The sequence below is a fragment of the Panthera uncia genome, chromosome E1 (assembly GCF_023721935.1).
Source record: "Panthera uncia isolate 11264 chromosome E1, Puncia_PCG_1.0, whole genome shotgun sequence".
In the NCBI taxonomy this organism is placed as follows: domain Eukaryota; kingdom Metazoa; phylum Chordata; class Mammalia; order Carnivora; family Felidae; genus Panthera; species Panthera uncia.
In genome coordinates, this window is record NC_064814.1 from 11535565 (window position 1) to 11553015 (window position 17451).

General features: G+C 56.5%; 1 protein-coding gene across 3 annotated transcripts; it reads right to left on the reverse strand.

The window, feature by feature from the left end:
• Positions 1 to 10965: 10965 nt before the first annotated feature.
• On the reverse strand, positions 10966 to 17299 carry P3H4 (prolyl 3-hydroxylase family member 4 (inactive)). 3 transcript variants are annotated; one of them, XR_007459113.1, is made up of 9 exons: positions 16746 to 17299; positions 16238 to 16390; positions 15940 to 16111; positions 15138 to 15266; positions 14070 to 14215; positions 13340 to 13423; positions 11724 to 11868; positions 11244 to 11409; positions 10966 to 11145 (listed from the first exon to the last, which is right to left on the reverse strand). XR_007459113.1 is itself a non-coding variant. In XM_049636080.1 (8 exons), exons 1-8 carry the CDS (start codon positions 17223 to 17225, stop codon positions 11387 to 11389), a joined length of 1332 nt encoding a protein of 443 aa, XP_049492037.1. In that variant the 5' UTR covers positions 17226 to 17299; the 3' UTR covers positions 10966 to 11386. The 3 variants fall into 3 exon arrangements, 2 of the variants coding, with proteins under 2 accessions (XP_049492037.1, XP_049492036.1); XM_049636080.1 differs by having other exon boundaries at positions 10966 to 11409; XM_049636079.1 differs by lacking the exon at positions 11244 to 11409 and having other exon boundaries at positions 16746 to 17295.
• Positions 17300 to 17451: the final 152 nt, after the last annotated feature.

The window sequence follows — 17451 nt, forward strand, 5'->3', positions numbered from 1 at the left end:
AGAACGTTACTTCCTCCTGATTGGACAAGGAATTGTCAGTAAGACTAAGGCAAGAACAAATGGGGAGGATGGGGTGTGTCTTGCCCCACCCTAGCTCTGAGCAGGTGAGACTCATTACTCTCCCCTTCCCCCTACCTGTCCAACAGGTGAGTCAGGAGGCGCCATGGGAAAGGACAGACGCCTTCACAGGGCAGCCAACTCAGCGTCAGGCATGATGCTTCTTTGGGCTTATTCACCCTTGCCACAGAGTGGTAATAACATATTTGTATAGCATTTCATAGGCTTTTTTTTTTTTCTGGGTTGGGATTTTTCCCCCCAAATATGGAGCGCTCAGGAGATTTAGCATTAGGAGGCCTGGGTTTGGGTTCTGCCACTTAGTAGCTATATGATCGCAAGCGAGTTACCTTCATCTCTCATCCTGTTTCTCCTCATCTGTAAAATGGGTACATTATCTGGATCTCTCTCATGGGGGGGTGGGAATAAAATTAAGGTTTGTGAAATCACTTGGACGACTGCTAAACGTTAGAATTTAATGATATGGGTTTTTGGGGGGTTTTTTAGTTTATTTTTGAGAGAGAGAGAGAGAACCAGCGGGGAAGGGGCAGAGAGAGAGGGGGACAGAGGATCTGAAGCAGGCTCTTCGCTAACAGCAGAGAGCTGGACGCGGGGCTCGAACTCAGGAACCGTGAGACCATTACCTGAGCCGAAGTCGATGATCAACTGAGTGACCCACCCAGGCGCCCCTAATGATATGGGTTTTTTTTTTTTTTAATTTTTTAAGTTTATTTATTTTTAGAGAAAGAGTGAGTGGGGGGGTGGGGAGGCAGAGAGAGAGAGAGGGAGAGAGAATCCCAAGCAGGCTTCACCCTGACAGCAAGGAGCCGGACTCGGGGCTCGAATCCATGAACCTGAACCATAAGATCATGACCTGAGCCAAAACCAAGAGTTGGGTGTTTTTAAATTTTCATGACAATTCTGAAAAAAAAAAAAAAAAAAAATTTAGGACATCTAAATGAACCTCATTTCAAAGATAAGGAAAGTGAGGTTCAGAGAACTCAGGAAACAAAAAAGTGGCCAAGAACCCCATTCTTCTCATTTCAAGGCCCACCAAACACATGGTCTCCTGGTGAAATAATAGCATAGACATAAAATGCGAAAGCAGCAGGGAGGGGTGGGGGGAAAGGCAAAAGCAAATAATCTGGGCAGAGACAGAGAACAATGATTTGGAACAAAGATAAAGTATTGGTGGATTTGGAAAAACTCAGGCAGTAGATCTCACAGCCCCCTCCGTGGTAGAAGATTGTGGGCTGGGTATCAGAAAGAACTTCCCCACAGGAAGTTAGGAAGATGAGGGTCTTTCCTTTCTGTGGTTAATGAGATGAATGCCTGCCGGTGGATGTACAGCATGCTGAGTGTACCATAAACATTCATTCATCAACACTGAAGTCTTGAGCACCAACCATATGCCAGGCACCGAATTAGACCCTGGTAACACAGAAAACCAAAACGATCCCAACCCTCAAAGGGCTCCCAGAGAGCTAAGTGGAAACAGGTCCCCTTAGCCACATGGAGTGTGTGGGAATTTGCAGGCCGGGGCGGGGATGGAGGTGGGGGTGTCCAGGAAAAGGTCCTCCTTCAGACAAGTTCTATAGCCCCAAAGTCAGCACCCAGGGTGGTCTGGGTCAAGGCACCCCAGCAGTATCCTTGACCACTTTCCCACCAAAGAAAGGAATGAAGGCCAAAACAGTCTCACTTCTGAGGCTGTGCCATCCAAGAAGCCTTCCTGGAGGAGGCCAGGGAGACCATCAACATCCTTAACCAGATACCATCCCACATGCCAGGGTCACTCCCCTTTGCTTAGTTTCCTTGACTCCCCCTCCTCTTGCTTTTCTAAGTGTCTTCCTCCCTACCTTACCCCTGCCCCACCTGCTCTCTCCCTCCCCTGCTCCAGCCAGGCAGTAGTGGCCAGCCCTCAGCTCAGTATAGAGCTCCCAACCTTAGGGATTCACTTCCTTCCTTCCTCTCCCCCCTCTCCCCATCCCCTACCCACCTCCCCACACCCACCCCTGCACACAGACACACACACACACACACACTCCCCAGACCCAAGCCTGGCTTAAGTCCTTTCTTCCCCCTTCAGCATACAGGCTGGGAGGACTGGTTGACTACAGAGGGGTGGAAGAGCCTGGTGGAATAGAGAGCCACAAATAGGGCTTCAGAATAAAGCCTCTGTGTGTGTGTGTGTATTCCCAGAATGTTCCCTAATGTCAGCCTGGAACATGCTGCAACACGCTGGCCCCAAAGCTAAGCACTCAGGGTGGGACCGGGTGGAGGTAACACCCATAGCAGCAGGAAAGACTGGAATAAGAGCTGTGTCTCCTCCCAGATCAAGGGATTTTCTGCACATTTATTAAGCACCTACTGTGTGCCCACCAGGCACTGAGGAATCATCTATAGGATACAGAAAAGAATCCGAAAATGATGTTTACTCCAATGAGCTGTCTGTCTAGGGGATTTGGTCTCAAGGGGGGAGGAGGAGCCAAGGGACAGGGATGAGAATCACTGCAACCACTGTCTCCTCAGTAGCTTGAACTTGAAGGAAAGGCCACAAGAACATCCTACCCAGTCCCCTGCCTCCCAGCCTTTAAAGGCAGGGATTTCTCTGACACATCTCCAGGAAGGGAGATTCTCCAGCCTCCCTTACATGAATACCCTTGTCTCCTTATTCTAAGCTCCTTCTTATGGCTAGCTTCACTTTGTATTCCTGAATTTTGTGTTTTTCTTTTAATTTTTTAAAAAAATTTTTTTAACGTTTATTTACTTTTGAGACAGAGAGAGACAGAGGATGAACGGGGGAGGGTCAGAGAGAGAGAGGGAGACACAGAATCCGAAACAGGCTCCAGGCTCTGAGCTGTCAGCACAGAGCCTGACGCGGGGCTCGAACTCACGAGCCGTGAGATCATGACCTGAGCCAAAGTCAGACGCTTAACCGACTGAGCCACCCAGGCACCCCTCTTTTAATTTTTTTTTAATGTTTATTTATTTTTGAGAGAGAGAGGCAGAGCACGAGTGGGGGAGGGGCAGAGAGAGAGAGACACAGAATCCCAAGCAGGCTCCAGGCTCTGAGCTGTCAGCACAGAGCCTGACACGGGGCTGGAACCCACAGACGGCCAGATCATGACCTGAGCTGAAGTTGGACGCTTAACCGACTGAGCCACCCAGGCGCCCCGACTTATTCCTGAATTTTAAACTCATTTCTCTTGCCCAGAACTCAGTGGAAGCAGACTTCTTGAGCCGCTAAGAACACAAATGGTTAATTCAACCTTGCAGCTCCCTGGGTTCTCCAAGTAAAGAAGGAAGGGGCACCCAGTGACTCATCCCAAGTTTTCCCAGAGATGGAAGTTACTGGCAAAGAGGGGTCTGATGAGGGTCCAGTGTTGGGGCAAGGGAGCTGGTGGGGGATGGGAGGTGCTTCCCTGGGGGAAGGTAAAGGACAACAGCAAGGCCACCCTCCTCAGTTCGTCCTCCACAGACCTCCGGGGCTACAGAAGGAGGTAGAAGGGATGCCGTTGTCTTCTTCGCCCTGTCTCTGCGGGGCCCCTTCCCCACACGGAGACAGGCAGGGGCTTAGATCTGGACACACAATCTTCTGTCCTCACACCTCAGGGGTATGCATTGATGGGCACAGATTCAGACACACAAACACCAGGCATGTCAGTGCTGTCTCCTCAGCGTGCACACACATGCACTCACACACATCCTTCTTCCCTCCTCTTCCGCCTACGGTGGTCTCAGGGATGGCCACCTCTATAAATGAGGATGGGGTGAACAGATGGGTAGCTAAGCTTCAGGTTGATGATGTTGCCTTCCCACGGCAGGAAAGAAGCTGCTGGAAGTTATTCCTGGTGGGCCAGACTGGAATCAAAGGCAATGCCAAGAGCCAGCGGTATCTTGAGCCTGGGCCTTTTCTCAGCCTTGGGGCAGAGCCATCCATAGCCACAGGGAAGGCACCTCTGCCCTGGGTCCTGCCTCTGCTCTGGTCCTCCCAGGGATGCCCCCCACCTCCGCCACAGAGGGGTTGGAGCCTACACGGCATTCGTCCCTCTCCCCTCTGAGACCACACTCCGGACCAGAAAGGAATTCCCTACCCACAGCTGACCCTGCTTTGGGAGCCTGCACTTCTCTCATTCTGGCTCCTTCTCCCGACAATGGGCAGCAGGAGCATGCGTGTTATGTGCACACTTAGGCAAAGGGGTGACGGGGCAGTTATGGGGGAGGGATGGACACAGCATGGACATGCAGCTGGGGTATCAACACACATGTGCTGGAAGCCCTTTGTAGCCTGCTGGGTGTGGGACGGAAGAGCAGATGACCCAGGGGCTCAGGGCCAGGGGACCTTCTCCCCAGGCCGCTGCATTCCCATTCTGAGAAGGAGTCAGAACTCTCAATTCCATCCCGGCCTTTCAGATCATCGTGGGGCTATACTTGTCAAGGTACATCTTACTTAACAGTGTGGCAGCTTGGTCTGTAACTAATTGAGATCTCTGTTTGTGGGCCTCCATTTGCCCTCCGGCCCCTGCCTGCTGGTGTTGGGGTGGGGGGACTTGCTCACTGTGATCGCTTCAGGGCTGGGGAGAGAACACTGGTGGCAAAAGAGCCTCTAGCTCCCAAGCTCTTCTGGCTGGAGGGGGCCCAGGCATCCTGAAAGCAAGAGCACATAGAATGGTGCATGGCGCCTGGGGTGGGGTAAGTGATCGTGATCACGGGTTTTTTTGTGCTGCCCTTTGTCCAGGGGAGGAGCCTGGAGGCCAGAGACTGCCTACCGCCTGGTCCTGAGGGTGTGTGCCCAGCCAGCCCAGGGGAGGGCTCTTAATTATAGAGGTAGCTCCCAAGACACTTCACTGGAAGGCGTGTGGGCGGGGATGGAATGTCAAAGGGAAAACAGGGAGACAAGAAAACAGAGATAGGGTGGCTAGAAATAGCCCAGGCCAGGGTGAGATACCAGGGGCTGGAGGGGGTGGTGGAGGGAGAGGAGGTGGAAGAGAGAGGGTCAGCACCTCTCCAGGGAATGACTATATCCGGGCAGGTACCCCCTCACCTACACTAACCCCCCACCCTTCAAAAATTTACAATTCCAGTATTTCAGGGACTCAACAGAGTGGGCTCCAAGCATTGGGATTGTATTCTAGAGTTGTGTCTCCCTGGCTTTCTGAGTAACCCCTCCCCCTTCTGAGAGTTTGGGTTGGCAGGGGGGGGGACCTTGCCACCTGAGTCACCCCTTTGCTGTTCCTTGTCTGGGCGACTCCTGGAACAGGCTGACACAGCTGAGGCCCCACCCGCCTGCCAGCCTGCCTGCCCCTCCCTCTCCCAACAAGCCAGGAGAGAAGCTTGCCCTGACAGGCGCCCTTCCCACGGACAGGCCACCCCTCCCCTGGCACACACGAGTACGAGTACACACACACACACGTGCACACACACACACACACATACACACACACACACACACCCTGATGGCAGGAATTTCTCCCACACCTGTAGAGAGTCCTTGGGAAGAGGAAGGAGAAACAATCAGAGCCCCCTTCTTTGTATATATGGGGAAACTGAGGCTAGAGCCAGGAGAGGAACTTCCCCAAGTCACACAAGCAAATTCCTGGCAGGCCTGGGACTCGAACAAACCTGGTTTCCTGCCCACCAGCCCACCAACTTAGGTCTTTTCCATCCCAAACAAGGTGGGGTGCAGTGTGTGTGTGTGTGTTGGGAGGAGATGAAGACCAATTTTGTGGGACGTCAGCTCGAAGTGGGACTTGAGGGGAAAAACTTGCAGATTCAAGAGCCAGGGCTGGGGGGTGGGGTGCGGTTAGTTGGGACTTGCTGACCCCAGGGGTCAAAATCAGTAACCTCTGCTCACTGGTGCTGAAGCCTCTGAGGGAGAGGGTGCCACCCAGAGGCACAGCTGAGGGCGGTGCTGAGACCTTTCCCCCACCTCCCTAGTCTCCCTGCCCCAGAATCCGGCAGGGTGGGAACTGGGGCCAGGGCTTGGAGGCCCCTGACCCTGTACCGTAATGCTGTCTTCCCCAGTCCCATCCTGTGGCCACCAGGGAATTTGAGAGTTGAGATCTCTGAATATTTCATTAGCACTTCAGCCTCCCGTTGAAGACGCAGCCAACTTACAGCCCATGGATAATTTATGGCCCCAGAAGAGAGTCTGGAAGTGGTGGGAGGGAGGGGCGGGAGCGTGGGGGCGGGTGAGGCCTGGACTGCACTATGCGGAGGGTGCCGGACAGAAGCCAGATCCATCCAAAGTGTGTGTGTGGGGGGGGGGCGGGGGGCTGCTCCGAGGCCAGGGACATTTCAATTTTTGAGGATTCTAATGTATTACAAAAACAAAACAAAACAAAACAAAACCAACCACCACCACCAACCAGGTTTGTCAAAATAATTGTGCTAAAGGTTAAAGTCATACGACAAGCATTTTCTGACTTCATTCGTTTCCCTGTGTCTCTGTAACTATGAGCATAACCTCATTTGGAGATACCAAAACCTTTTTTTTTTTTTTAAAGATTTTAAAGTAGTCTCTACACCCAATGTGGGGGCTCAAACTTACAACCCCAAGATAAAGAGTCACATGCTCTACCGACTGAGCCAGACAGGTGCACCTCAAAAGCTTTTAATGGGATGTCCTTCATGGCCATGAGGCCTCTAAAAGGCCCCCTGCTCTCCACACCACCACGGCCAGGGAGAGAGACCAGACTCACCACTAAGACTGGCTGAACCTTGCTCCTTCCCGGCTTCCTCCAGGAAGGCCACCAGGATTTGACCAAGTGGTCAAGGGAAAAGGAGGGCATCTCATGTGGCCACTCCTTACTTTGCTCCAGGAACAGAGCATCCCATTCTTCTAAAAGAAAAGATAAGGGGCGCCTGGGTAGCTCAGTGGTTAAGCCTCTGACTCTTGATTTCCTTTCAGGTCATGATTTCCCGGTCCTGGTACCAAACCCTGTGCTGGAGCCTGCTTAAGAGTCTCCCTTTCCCTCCCCCTCTGCCCCTCCCTTGCTAGTGCACACACTCTCAAAAAATAAAAATAAAAATAGGTATATAAATAAATAATAGGAAAGATGAAAAAGGTGACCCCAAATAGAAAATGTTAAGTTCTCTTGGACTTGGGAGTGACTTACCTTAGTGAGTTCTTCCCAGATTCAGAGGATTAAGGTGGGGTGTGTATGAAAAAGCAGGTATGTCCTCCCCCTTACCTCAGTTTCCCCACCTGAGTCATGGGTATGAGAGGCGCTCCCACCCCAAGGGCTGTTTAGGGGACAGAAGAGATGCTATCCGGGTGCCCTGGCGCCAAGTGGGACCCAGGCAGGTGGTGGTTACAGGTGACGTGTCCACAGGTCGGCCCGGGGTTTGGGCCGGGGCTGGCTCTGGTGGGTAGCCTGGGGCCCCAACATATTCCCACCTCATCCTCGAGCCATCTTGGAGCCAAGCCAGCCTTCTAGCCTCAGTGGGCCTCGGTTTCCCTATCCATGAAGGTAGGGCCATCTGCCAGGGCTGTCCTTGGAGAGGAGCTGCAAGACCTGGATGAAGAGCCCAGAATAGGGAAGCTGCAGGGAGGTGGGGGCGCTCGGGCCCCGCGGCTGCCAGGACTTCTGTCAGGTTATGCTGTTGGTACCAGTGCCAACTGGACACGGCCTTCCGCCACAGGGAGTCACTCTCTGTCCCCAGGGGGACCCTACTCTCCCAGAGAAAGGGGAACACCAGGGTGAGACTTTAAGAGCTGATTCTCAGGGCACCTGGAGGGCTCGGTCACTTAAGCATCCGACTTCGGCTCAGGTCATGATCTCCTGGTTCATCGGTTCAAGCCCCATATCGGGCTCTGTGTGGACAGCTCAGAGCCTGGAGCCTGCTTCGGATTCTGTCTCCCTCTCTCTGCCCCTCCCCTGCTCACGCTCTGTCTCTCTGCCTCTCAAAAACAAATAAAAGCATTTTTTTTTAATTAAAAAAAAAAAAAAACTTTCTCAAACCTAAGGGGGGAATTTTTTCCATTGGAATTCACTGGAATTTTGGAAGAGCCTTGGGACTTTCCCCCTGCATTGGCCGTGACTTCTCAGCATTCAAGACCCCCAAGAGTCTGTACCCGGGCTCCCTAACATGGGCCCAATTACCGGGAGCTGACAATGGTGGGGGAGGGGGCAGGCTCAGGAATCCAGGCTGGGACGCAGAACCTGACCGCCTGCTCTTCCTTCTCCTTCCCTCCCGGAAGCCTTCGCCTCCCTCCCGGAAGCCTTCGCCTCCCTCCGTGGGCTGCGGCAATGTGGGGGCTTTGTCCACACATCTCGCCCCAAAGCCGACACCTTTCTCTTTCTCTGAGCAGCACTGATTTGGGGGAGAACAGTTTCAAACCCAGCTCAGCCACCAATCAACTTGAGGAACCTTGGACAAGTTGCTTCTCATTCCTCAGCCTCACCTGTAGCACAAGGGAATTGCTATCTATGTCACAAGACTGTTTTGAGTACCTGCCGAGTGCCCAGCACGTGGTGGGCACTTGCTACATCGTTGCAGTGATGCTCGCCTTAGGATGGGGTCTTTCTGGGTCTGGGCACCTCTGTGGCATCTGTCTGGCCCTACTGTGTGAGGTCATCATCCCCCGTGCCTTTTTGGCCTTCCCTAAGCTTCTACCCATTATACTACAGATGCTATGACTGATGAGGTGCTGGGTGGGGTGGTGGGGGGTAGGGTAAGGAGGGAACAGGTGAGACAGATGTGGAGGAGGCAAGGGCATCCCCACGGGGTGGGGTTGGGAGAATGGGCTGGAGGGCCCACGCTGGGACTCGGTCTCACCGGTTTGGGGAGCTGGCCTGGCAATGGGGAGACGCTGGCATCAGGGAGAGGCGGGAGGGGCTGGTGGCTGCCTAGGAAAGGAGAGCTGAGTAAGGGACACGGGGCTACAGGGCCTGGGCAACAGCCTGGACGTGGGGGGAGCACCTAGGCAGGAGCTGGGGACATCCCCGTCACACACGCACTCTGTCTCGCCACCACATGCTCAGAGAAGCCACTCTCAGACGCACACTTCGACACACACAACACATGTCTTAAATGGCCACCTCTCAGGTCTCCCCTTCCCTCCTACCCAGCTCTATTTTCCTGTCTTGATTTATCAGACTAATCATGTAACTTATTTATTATAACACCTATTGCTTATTGCATAGCTCCCTGCTGGAACACAAGCTCCATGAAGCCAGGGTGCTTGGCCTGCTTGGCCCACTCTTGCATGCCCAGCAACCTACAGTGGGCTTAGCACATACTAGGTGCTCAATAAATATGTGCTGAGGGGCGCCGGGGTGGCTCAGTCGGTTGAGCGTCCAATTCCTGATTTCGGCTCAGGTCATGATCTCATGGTTTATGAGATCGAGCCCCGTGTTGGGCTCTGTGCTGACAGTGTGGAGTCTGCTTGGAATTCTCTCTCCCTCTCTCCGCCCCTACCCCACTTGTGCGTGCTCTCTCTCTCAAAATAAATAAACTTAAAGCAAATAAACGTGTGCTGAGTGAGCAAACCCCTCTAGAAACACATTCATGAATGTGCACGCTCATGTGCAGAAATAGTCACCCCCCAAACTGCCACAGACATTCTCAGACACAGGTACACAGGCTCACAGGCTCACACCCAGACCCACACGTCCACGCAGCACACAAGACACAGACCTTCTCGCTCCCCAACACACACCCTTTCAGACTCACACCCAGCTGTCCAGATTCCAAAGCGCCTACTCACAGCAGGCACGCTCCAGCGCATCCCAGCTCCCCTCCTCCGCAGTGCCAGCCCCAAGGGCAGCCCCTCCCAGAACCAGGGGGCGGGGCCTCGGTGGAAGCTGACAGCACAGCAGCTAGAAAGGGGTGGGGCGGGGCAGGGCCACCCTGGCACCCGGGAGCTCTGAGGAGACGCTGCCACTTTAGACCCACCTACGTGGAGAGAAGGGAGTGAGGTCACCGGTGCCCTCAGCCTTGACCCAGCCCTGCTCCAGCCCGACTCTGGCCTTCCTGTCTTTGTCTCCACCAAAGACCCAGGGGAGGGGTTTGGGGTGAGGCAGAGAGTCCTCCCGGGAACAGAGATGGGCAGGGCCCAGAACAGGTCCCCTGGCCCATCAGTAGGGAAGGCAGGGGTGTGGGCAGTGAGAACTGGGCCTTCCCAGCATCAGCTCCACCCTCCAGTAGCAAAAGAAGACTCCTACAGCACCCTGCCCCCCGGGGCGGCCTGAAAACATGGGGAACTGTTACCTGCCTTGTCCTGGCCCAGGGTCCCTCTCCAGAGAGGCCCTTTTTGCCCCCACCTTCCCACTGTGGAACATGGGGAGGACGCTGGTGAGTCACAGCGCCGAACAGCCACCTGAAATCATCCTTACCTCTGCACCTCAGGACTCTCTGCCCCCCTGGAGCTGAAGCAAGATTGGGCAAGAGGATCTGGCAGTCCCAATGCCACCGTTAGGTCTCATGTTATCAGACTGTGTCCTTAGGGCCCCTCTGGCTGTTCCGATGGAGCCTCAACCTCTGCTGAGGAATGGGAGAATGGGCACACAGCAAGGCAGGGCTTGCTCGCTCAGACCCTAGAGAACCTGGGTCAGTAAATGCCTGAAAGTAAAAACCGGAAGTAAATGTCCTTAGCCCCCTCCCAATGCTCACCACACTCCCTGAGGGGAAGTAAGGCTGGACTAGGAAAATACAGCACAACCCATGTTAGAAATCTGAAACCATCTTCCAGGGATCAGGAAAGGAACTGTGTGCTCACGCCCCCTGGTGGCAGATCTGCAATTGCACTCTGCTCTCACAACCACCCAGGGTCCCCCGGAGGCCAAAACTGTGCCTTTGGCCCCCTCGCCCACCACTTATTTACAGATGAGGGGAGATGGACGCAGAGGGAGGCAAGGAAGGATCTGCACCCTCAGCCCAGGGGAGACTGGAACCCAGGTGCTGCAATTCATTCAACAAGAAACTTTTATTGAGCACCCACTGCCAGCGTGCCAGAAAGCGCTGGACTCCTGGTCCAGTGCTCTTCGTGACACTGGCTGCCCCTCTGCTGTCTCTGAAATTCAGGCTGAGACCCCAACTTGGAGGAGCAGGAACCTTCTTCAGGAGACTGTCCGGGTGAGGAGAGCCCTGGGGAGGAGGAAGGGCCATCAGCAGCTGTAGCACCACCAACTTGGGGTCCAGAGACCCAGAGAGGAGACAGGAGGGACCCGGGGAGCAGCGCTCACAGGTGGGACCGGATGGGGCCTGGTCAGCTATGTCCATTTTACATTTTTAATAAATAGTTCTTGCTGCTGCCCAGGCTGGTGAGGGTGGTCCCATTGGGCCCAGGCTTCCCCAGCAATTCAGGGATGCAAGGGTAGCTCTCTTCTCATGCTAGTTCAGGCTCCAGCTCTGAAAAGGAAAGGAGGGAGCACCAGGTTAGTCCCCCCACCCACTCCCAAAGAGCATCTGGGGGCTGTCCTAGGGGCAAGGGGGCAGGCAGGAATGAGGCTCCCTAGGACAGGTCTCAGCTGGTCCCGGCTCTGAGAAGGATGCCACCCCCTCACACATAAAGTGGGACAGGGTTGGCTAACAGGCTAGAAGCCCCCCGAGGCGGGAGGTCCTGGCGCTCCGACTGCCTCTGCAGCCCAGTATGTGGATCCTTCTGTGGCCAACCTCCATCCCAGGTCGCATCCCCACCCTCCACCCCGACTCGAGTCACTGACCGGCCTCTGCCTCATCACCCTTGGCATCCGGTTCCTGCCACCAGTCAGCATAGATGCCCTCCTCGTAGTCCCCCTCCCCCTCGAACTCGGCATCGGATGGGGGGTCCTTGGGCTCCACAGGCGGCACTGTCTCTTCCAGCTCCATCTACAGCAGCCCCAGGGTAGGGAAAGAAAGGAGGTCACAGCAGGCACAAACCCAGACTGGCTCCCTTCCTGGCCAAGGGGCCCCCCATCCCATCTCAGCCCCCAAAGCCCCTCCTTCCCCAGTCTCAAGATCCCACACAGGACTGATCTGAGGGTTTCTCCCACAAGGTCCCATTCCCAAACTGCCACTCCCCGCGCCGATGTATGGGGCTCCCCCGACAGAGAGTCAATGTTAGCGTGAGCACTGCTTTCTCCAAGGCCATCCTTTTGAGCATAAATTCCATAGCCATAGCGGATGCTGCTACTCCCTGCATGCTGTCTGCTCATGCAATTTCTTGGCCAGAAACACGGTTGCCCCCCCACCCCCACCCCGTGCCTGGATCGCTCTCGTTGACTCACCAATGCCAGGCATCAGCTCCAGGATTCAGCCCTGGCCGATGACCCTGGCTGGATCTGGAGCCCTCCTCTGGTGCCCCGTGCTGACCTCTCCCGAGCACTGTTTGTGCCTCCCCAACTAGACTGTGAGCTGCTTGAGAAGGGGACTGTACCTTTTCATCAACTTACCCCAGCCCCACACACTGTCTGGCAAACAGCAGGCCACAAATAAGTGTAATCAAAATGGCCACCATTCACCGAGCACCTGCTCTGGGCCAGCTCTGGGGAAGATGCTTTCCATACTTGATCTCATTTCACAGTCACCACAATGCTGCGACACCGGCATCACCCTCCCCATTCGAGATGCAGGAACCGAAGTTCAAGAGCTACCTAAGACTTGCCTGGAGGCTGCCCAGCTGGTAAGCAGAGGGGCCAAGTCTGGTTGTCACCAAAGCCGGGGTGCAAACAGCGTAGCCCCTCCCCCTATGCATGATGAGTGGGGGCACGGGTGAGTGAACAAACTGGGGGATGGATAAATAAATAAGCGGCGAGCAGCCACACCTCACAGAAATTCGGGACTCCCAAACCCTCATTCAGGATCAAGGGATCACACTTCAGTCCTTCCTTCCTGGCACCGGCATTCATTCATTCACTGGTTCATTCAAACTCAGTTTCCCGGTGCCAGCTCTGGGGCAGGCGCTGTGGAAAAGCTGGGAATAACCTGGCCCCCCATCCCAAAGCACGAGCCTCTGAGAGACTGGCTGGAGAAGGGATGGATCAGGGCTGCAAGTAACTCCGGAGCCAGGGAGGCACAGAGGGTCACAGTTGGTGTTGCAAGCCCAGAAGGCAGAGCCAGGACATGCAGGGAGGGCTTCCCGGAGGAGCTCCCACTTGAGCTGGGCTGGGGGAGTTATGTGGCAACATTCAGACACGCAGAGAAGCAGAGCATGAGAACACTGAGTGGGGAGCAAAGAGCAGGTATAGATAAGGGGCAGCTGACTGCCCGGAGGTAGGGCCGAGCTTTGGCACAGAGGCCCTCCAGGAAGAGATCAAGGGTCCCCACCATGGCCCAGCCTAGAGAGCAGGTGGCCACTTACCTCATCGTCTGGCTGCAGGTACATATGTGCGAACTCCAGCAGTTCCCGAAGCTCCGCTGTCTGATTGTGGTAGAGCGTGGCTTCCTGAGAGGAAGGGGGGGGAAGTGGGGTAAGCCAGAGCCCGCCCCCAGATGGTAGAGGGGCCAAGTTGGGCTCTGGGCCCCCCCCCCCCCCCGCCCCGCACGCTTTTTCAGCTCAAGGAGCAAGGAACAGGTATCAGTCACATGCTGACTGAAAAATCATAGCTGTTTGGAGAGGTTAGGGAGGATTGGGAGGGCTCTGTTAGAAAGAGCTCCTTAATCGATTAGCAATGTCTGCCACTAGTAAGGAAATCGAGGGTGGCACCATGTGCCCCATGGCTGCCAGTCTTGCCCTAGATTCCCGGGGGGTTTCCTTAGTGGGTCCAAGCTAGGGAGTCCCTGGGAAGGAGGGCAAAAGCCAGCAGTGAGAGTGGTGAGGGTGGGGAGGGGAGCAGGTGGTAATGGACGGGTATTTTTGCACCTCCCACAGCCTGGGCGCTGTGCTACCATTCTGTAGGTGAGGCAACGTATTCAGCAAGGATCAGTAATGTTCCCAGGCCCGTTCAGCGGGTGGGGCTGGCTTTGAACCCAGGACTCCAATCACCACCCATAGTCTTTCTTTTCACTTCCCACCCTGCCTTCCAAAGAAGCCAGGATTTTTTTTTTTTAAAACCACCTGTCCCAAGAGTGCCTCCAAAGGCAGTGCCCACCTCCCGGGGCTGGAAGTCCTCTTCCTCCAGGCCCCAGCGAGCCCGGTGGAAGCGGTAATACACCAGGTTCTGCTGCATGACACTGTCGTCAGGGTCGAAGAGCATGTAGCTGGCGGCGCTGCGGGCGGCCTGGCGCACGTCATTCACTGCGGGCAGGACAGGAGTAAGGAGTAGCCCCCGCACTTCCCCGCCTTCAGGGACAAGCCCTTCCTAGACCGTCCCCCTTTCCCAATTCAGTCCAGTGCTCCTGGCTCCCCAGCTGTCCCCCCCACCACAGTATCTTTTGGCCTCTTCACCCCACCCAAATGATAATGCAAGCTAGAACGTACTGGGCACTTACCACGTGCCAAGCCCGTGTAACTCATTTAAGCCTCACCATTATCATCATCCCCAATATACAGACAAGAAATCTGAGGCACAGAGAGGTTAGGTAAACTGCTCAAGCTCATACAGCTGGAGAATAATGGCACTTGAGAATGAGAGCCCAGCAGCCTTGCCCTCAACCTCTTCACCATCGGACCCATGAATGGTCTCCTGGCCCCTTGGTCCTTAGCTCCTCCACTCCCACTCCAGCCTCCATCTGAATTTTGGCAGCTCTGCATAGCAAGAACTCTGGAGTTTGTCAATCCCGGCCCCCATGGATGCCAGGCTCTCCCCCAGACGAGGAGAGCCATAAATCCTGGTGCTACTTTTCATTGGCCATGTGACTAATGGCCCCTTGAGCTCTATGAGCCTCAGTTTCCTCATCTGAAAAATGGGTCCCGTAATGTCAGCTGCAGGGGATGGGTGAAAGCACCAAGTGAGATCAACAGATGTGGTAGGCCTTTGTAAACTGTCAACTGTGGTGGAGTCGTTGGCTACCCATTTACCCAAGAGGTTTCTGAATTCTCCTAAGGTTGCTCTTTGTTCCTTCCCCTCCTCTCACCTGTTTGCCATCCCCAGCCTTCCCTGCCGTCACACAGGGTCCTCACATATGAGGGACGGCTCCCCACGACCCTGTAACACTCTCAGGGCAATGCTTTCTCTTCCCCCGCCCCCCCCCCATCCCAAGCCCACCAGGAAGCTCACACTTGTAGTAGGCAAACTGCAGGTAATGATACATGGTGGCCACGAACTTCTCCACGAAATAGCCGCCCACATTGGGGGTCAAGTTGGCCTCACAGTCCACCTTGCACTGCAGGGACTCTGCAAAGAGATCTAGAGGGTGGGAGGCAGTGGTGAGGAGCTGGTGCCTGCCCAGCCGATGCCACCACAGGAGATAATGCCAGTAAAGACTTGGCTCAGGATACAAAGGGCAGTGCTGAGGGCAACTACTGTGGCCTGGGCCACCTTACCACCCCCACAGCTCAACCCCCACCCCAAAACCGGAGGGAGTTGGGGCATTCTGAAGCAGATGAGGTTTGGAGGTGGGAAGCCTAGGTAGAGAAGCTCAGGAGAGTTCTTTCTGTCCCCGCTGAGGCACCCCATGGTCAGGGATCCCTAACCAGGTGCGATTTCTGGCCACAAACTGCCTTCTGTACACACCTGCTGGGCTGTTTCTGTACACATGACCACGGCACCTTTGCACCTGTACTGCCCTCCGTCTGAGGACTGTGAAACCAACGTCCTCAGGCCTTTTTGGGATGTCACCACCTCTCTGCACCAACGCCTAGCACCTTGGACACTCAGGACTGTAGCCTTTCTCAGTGACTGAAGGCTCCCAGGGCAGGGATAACACCTTACTTCTGTGCACCTCCCAAGAACCTCCTGGGTGCTCCATACACGCGTATGGGATGAATACTTACACGTTAAGAGGCCTTAGGAGCGCTGGGAAGCAGGGCCCTGTGGGTGAGAGGGTCACCCACAGGGATCTGGAGGGGGAGGGGAATACCTGCTATGGCCGGGTAGAAGTCCTTGAAGTCCACCTGCTCGTGGGCCCCCTCGCAGCCAGCCAGACACCGGGCAAAGACGGCCAGGTACTCAGCCAGGGCCCGCTCCATGTCCTCGGTGCTGCTGCGGAAATCTCCGCTGTTGTAGAGCTTCACGGCCCTGAGGAACACGGCCTAGAGGGGTGCGTCAGAGGGGTTAGGGAGACCCCAACACCTCCCCTCCGGTACAAGCCCCGCGGGGGGTGGGGGGGACGGTGGTCAGGAAGGAGCGTCAGGGCCAGTCCTACCCCTCCAGCCCACCTCATAGGGCTGCGCCTCCAAGTCCGTGAAGGGCTCCTCGGAGGCGTCCAGCAGCCCCCGGTAGTAGCTGAGATACTTGGCGGTTAGCTCGTGCTTCGGGTTCCTCTGGAGGAAGGTGTAGGCCGCGGCTGCCGCCTTCTCCAGCCGGTTAGCCTGCGGGACAGGGACAGAGAGGGTCGGAAGGGCCAGAGATCGAAGCCCTGAGTGCACAAGAGGGCTTGGCTGTCCTTGGTTGTGCGATCGATGCTGCTCCGAGACCGGACGGAATCAGATGCCGGCTCCGAACGACGCGCCCCAGCTGCGCCCAGGAGACGAGGAGGGGCAGGGGGCGCCAGGGGCGAGGGGCACCCGGCCTAGGGGGGCGAGGTGGGACGGTGGTTCCAGGACCGGGGGCGCGGCGGGGCTGGAGGAGGGCGAGGCAGGGCGGGAGGATCCGGGACTGGGGGAGCCCGGGTGGGGCCGGTGGGTCGCGGGGGTGGGGGTGGGGGGCGCAGGGGAAGGCACCCACCTTGAACAGCGCGTAGTGCAGGTACTGGTAGGGCAGGCGGCTCTGGAAGTCGCGCAGCAGCTGCCGCGGCGGGTAGGGCACCTGGAAGGCGGGCAGCGTCCGCTTGCAGCGCCGCAGACAGGCGGCGCGTTCCAGGACGTGGCCGAAGAGCCGCAGCTCGCGGGCCCACTCGTCACCGCGGCCGCCGTCGGGGCCGGGCTCGGGCCCCGGGAAGGAGGCCGCGGGCGGCGCAGGGCCGCTGCAGTTGGCGTGGCAGAAGGCCTCGCTGTCCCGCAGCAGCCGGTGCAGCCGCAGCGCCGCCTCGAGGTAGCGCGCGCTCTCGCGCCAGCTCTCGCCCTCGTACTGCTCGAGCGCGTGCCCGTAGGCCGCGGCCAGGGGCATCAGGTCCTCGGGCGGGAAGCCCCGGAAGCTGTACTTCTCGTACTGCCCCGCGGCGCTGCCCAGCAGCAGCCACAACAGCCCCCACGCCGCCCGCCCCATGGCCGCGCCGCGCCGGCCGGCTCTCCCGGGCCGAGGAGGCGTCTAGGCCGCGCGGGCGGGCGGGGGCGCCGAGGGGGCCGGGCGGGGGCGCCCGCTGGGTCTTAGCGCCGGGCAGCGACAGCAGGAGGGCGGAGTCGAGGTCTGGGTCAGCTCTCCCGAGGGGCACAGGGCCCACCGGGGCCCTGAGGCCCCTACGTTGGCCGACCTCCTGCCCTTTGGGGGGGGG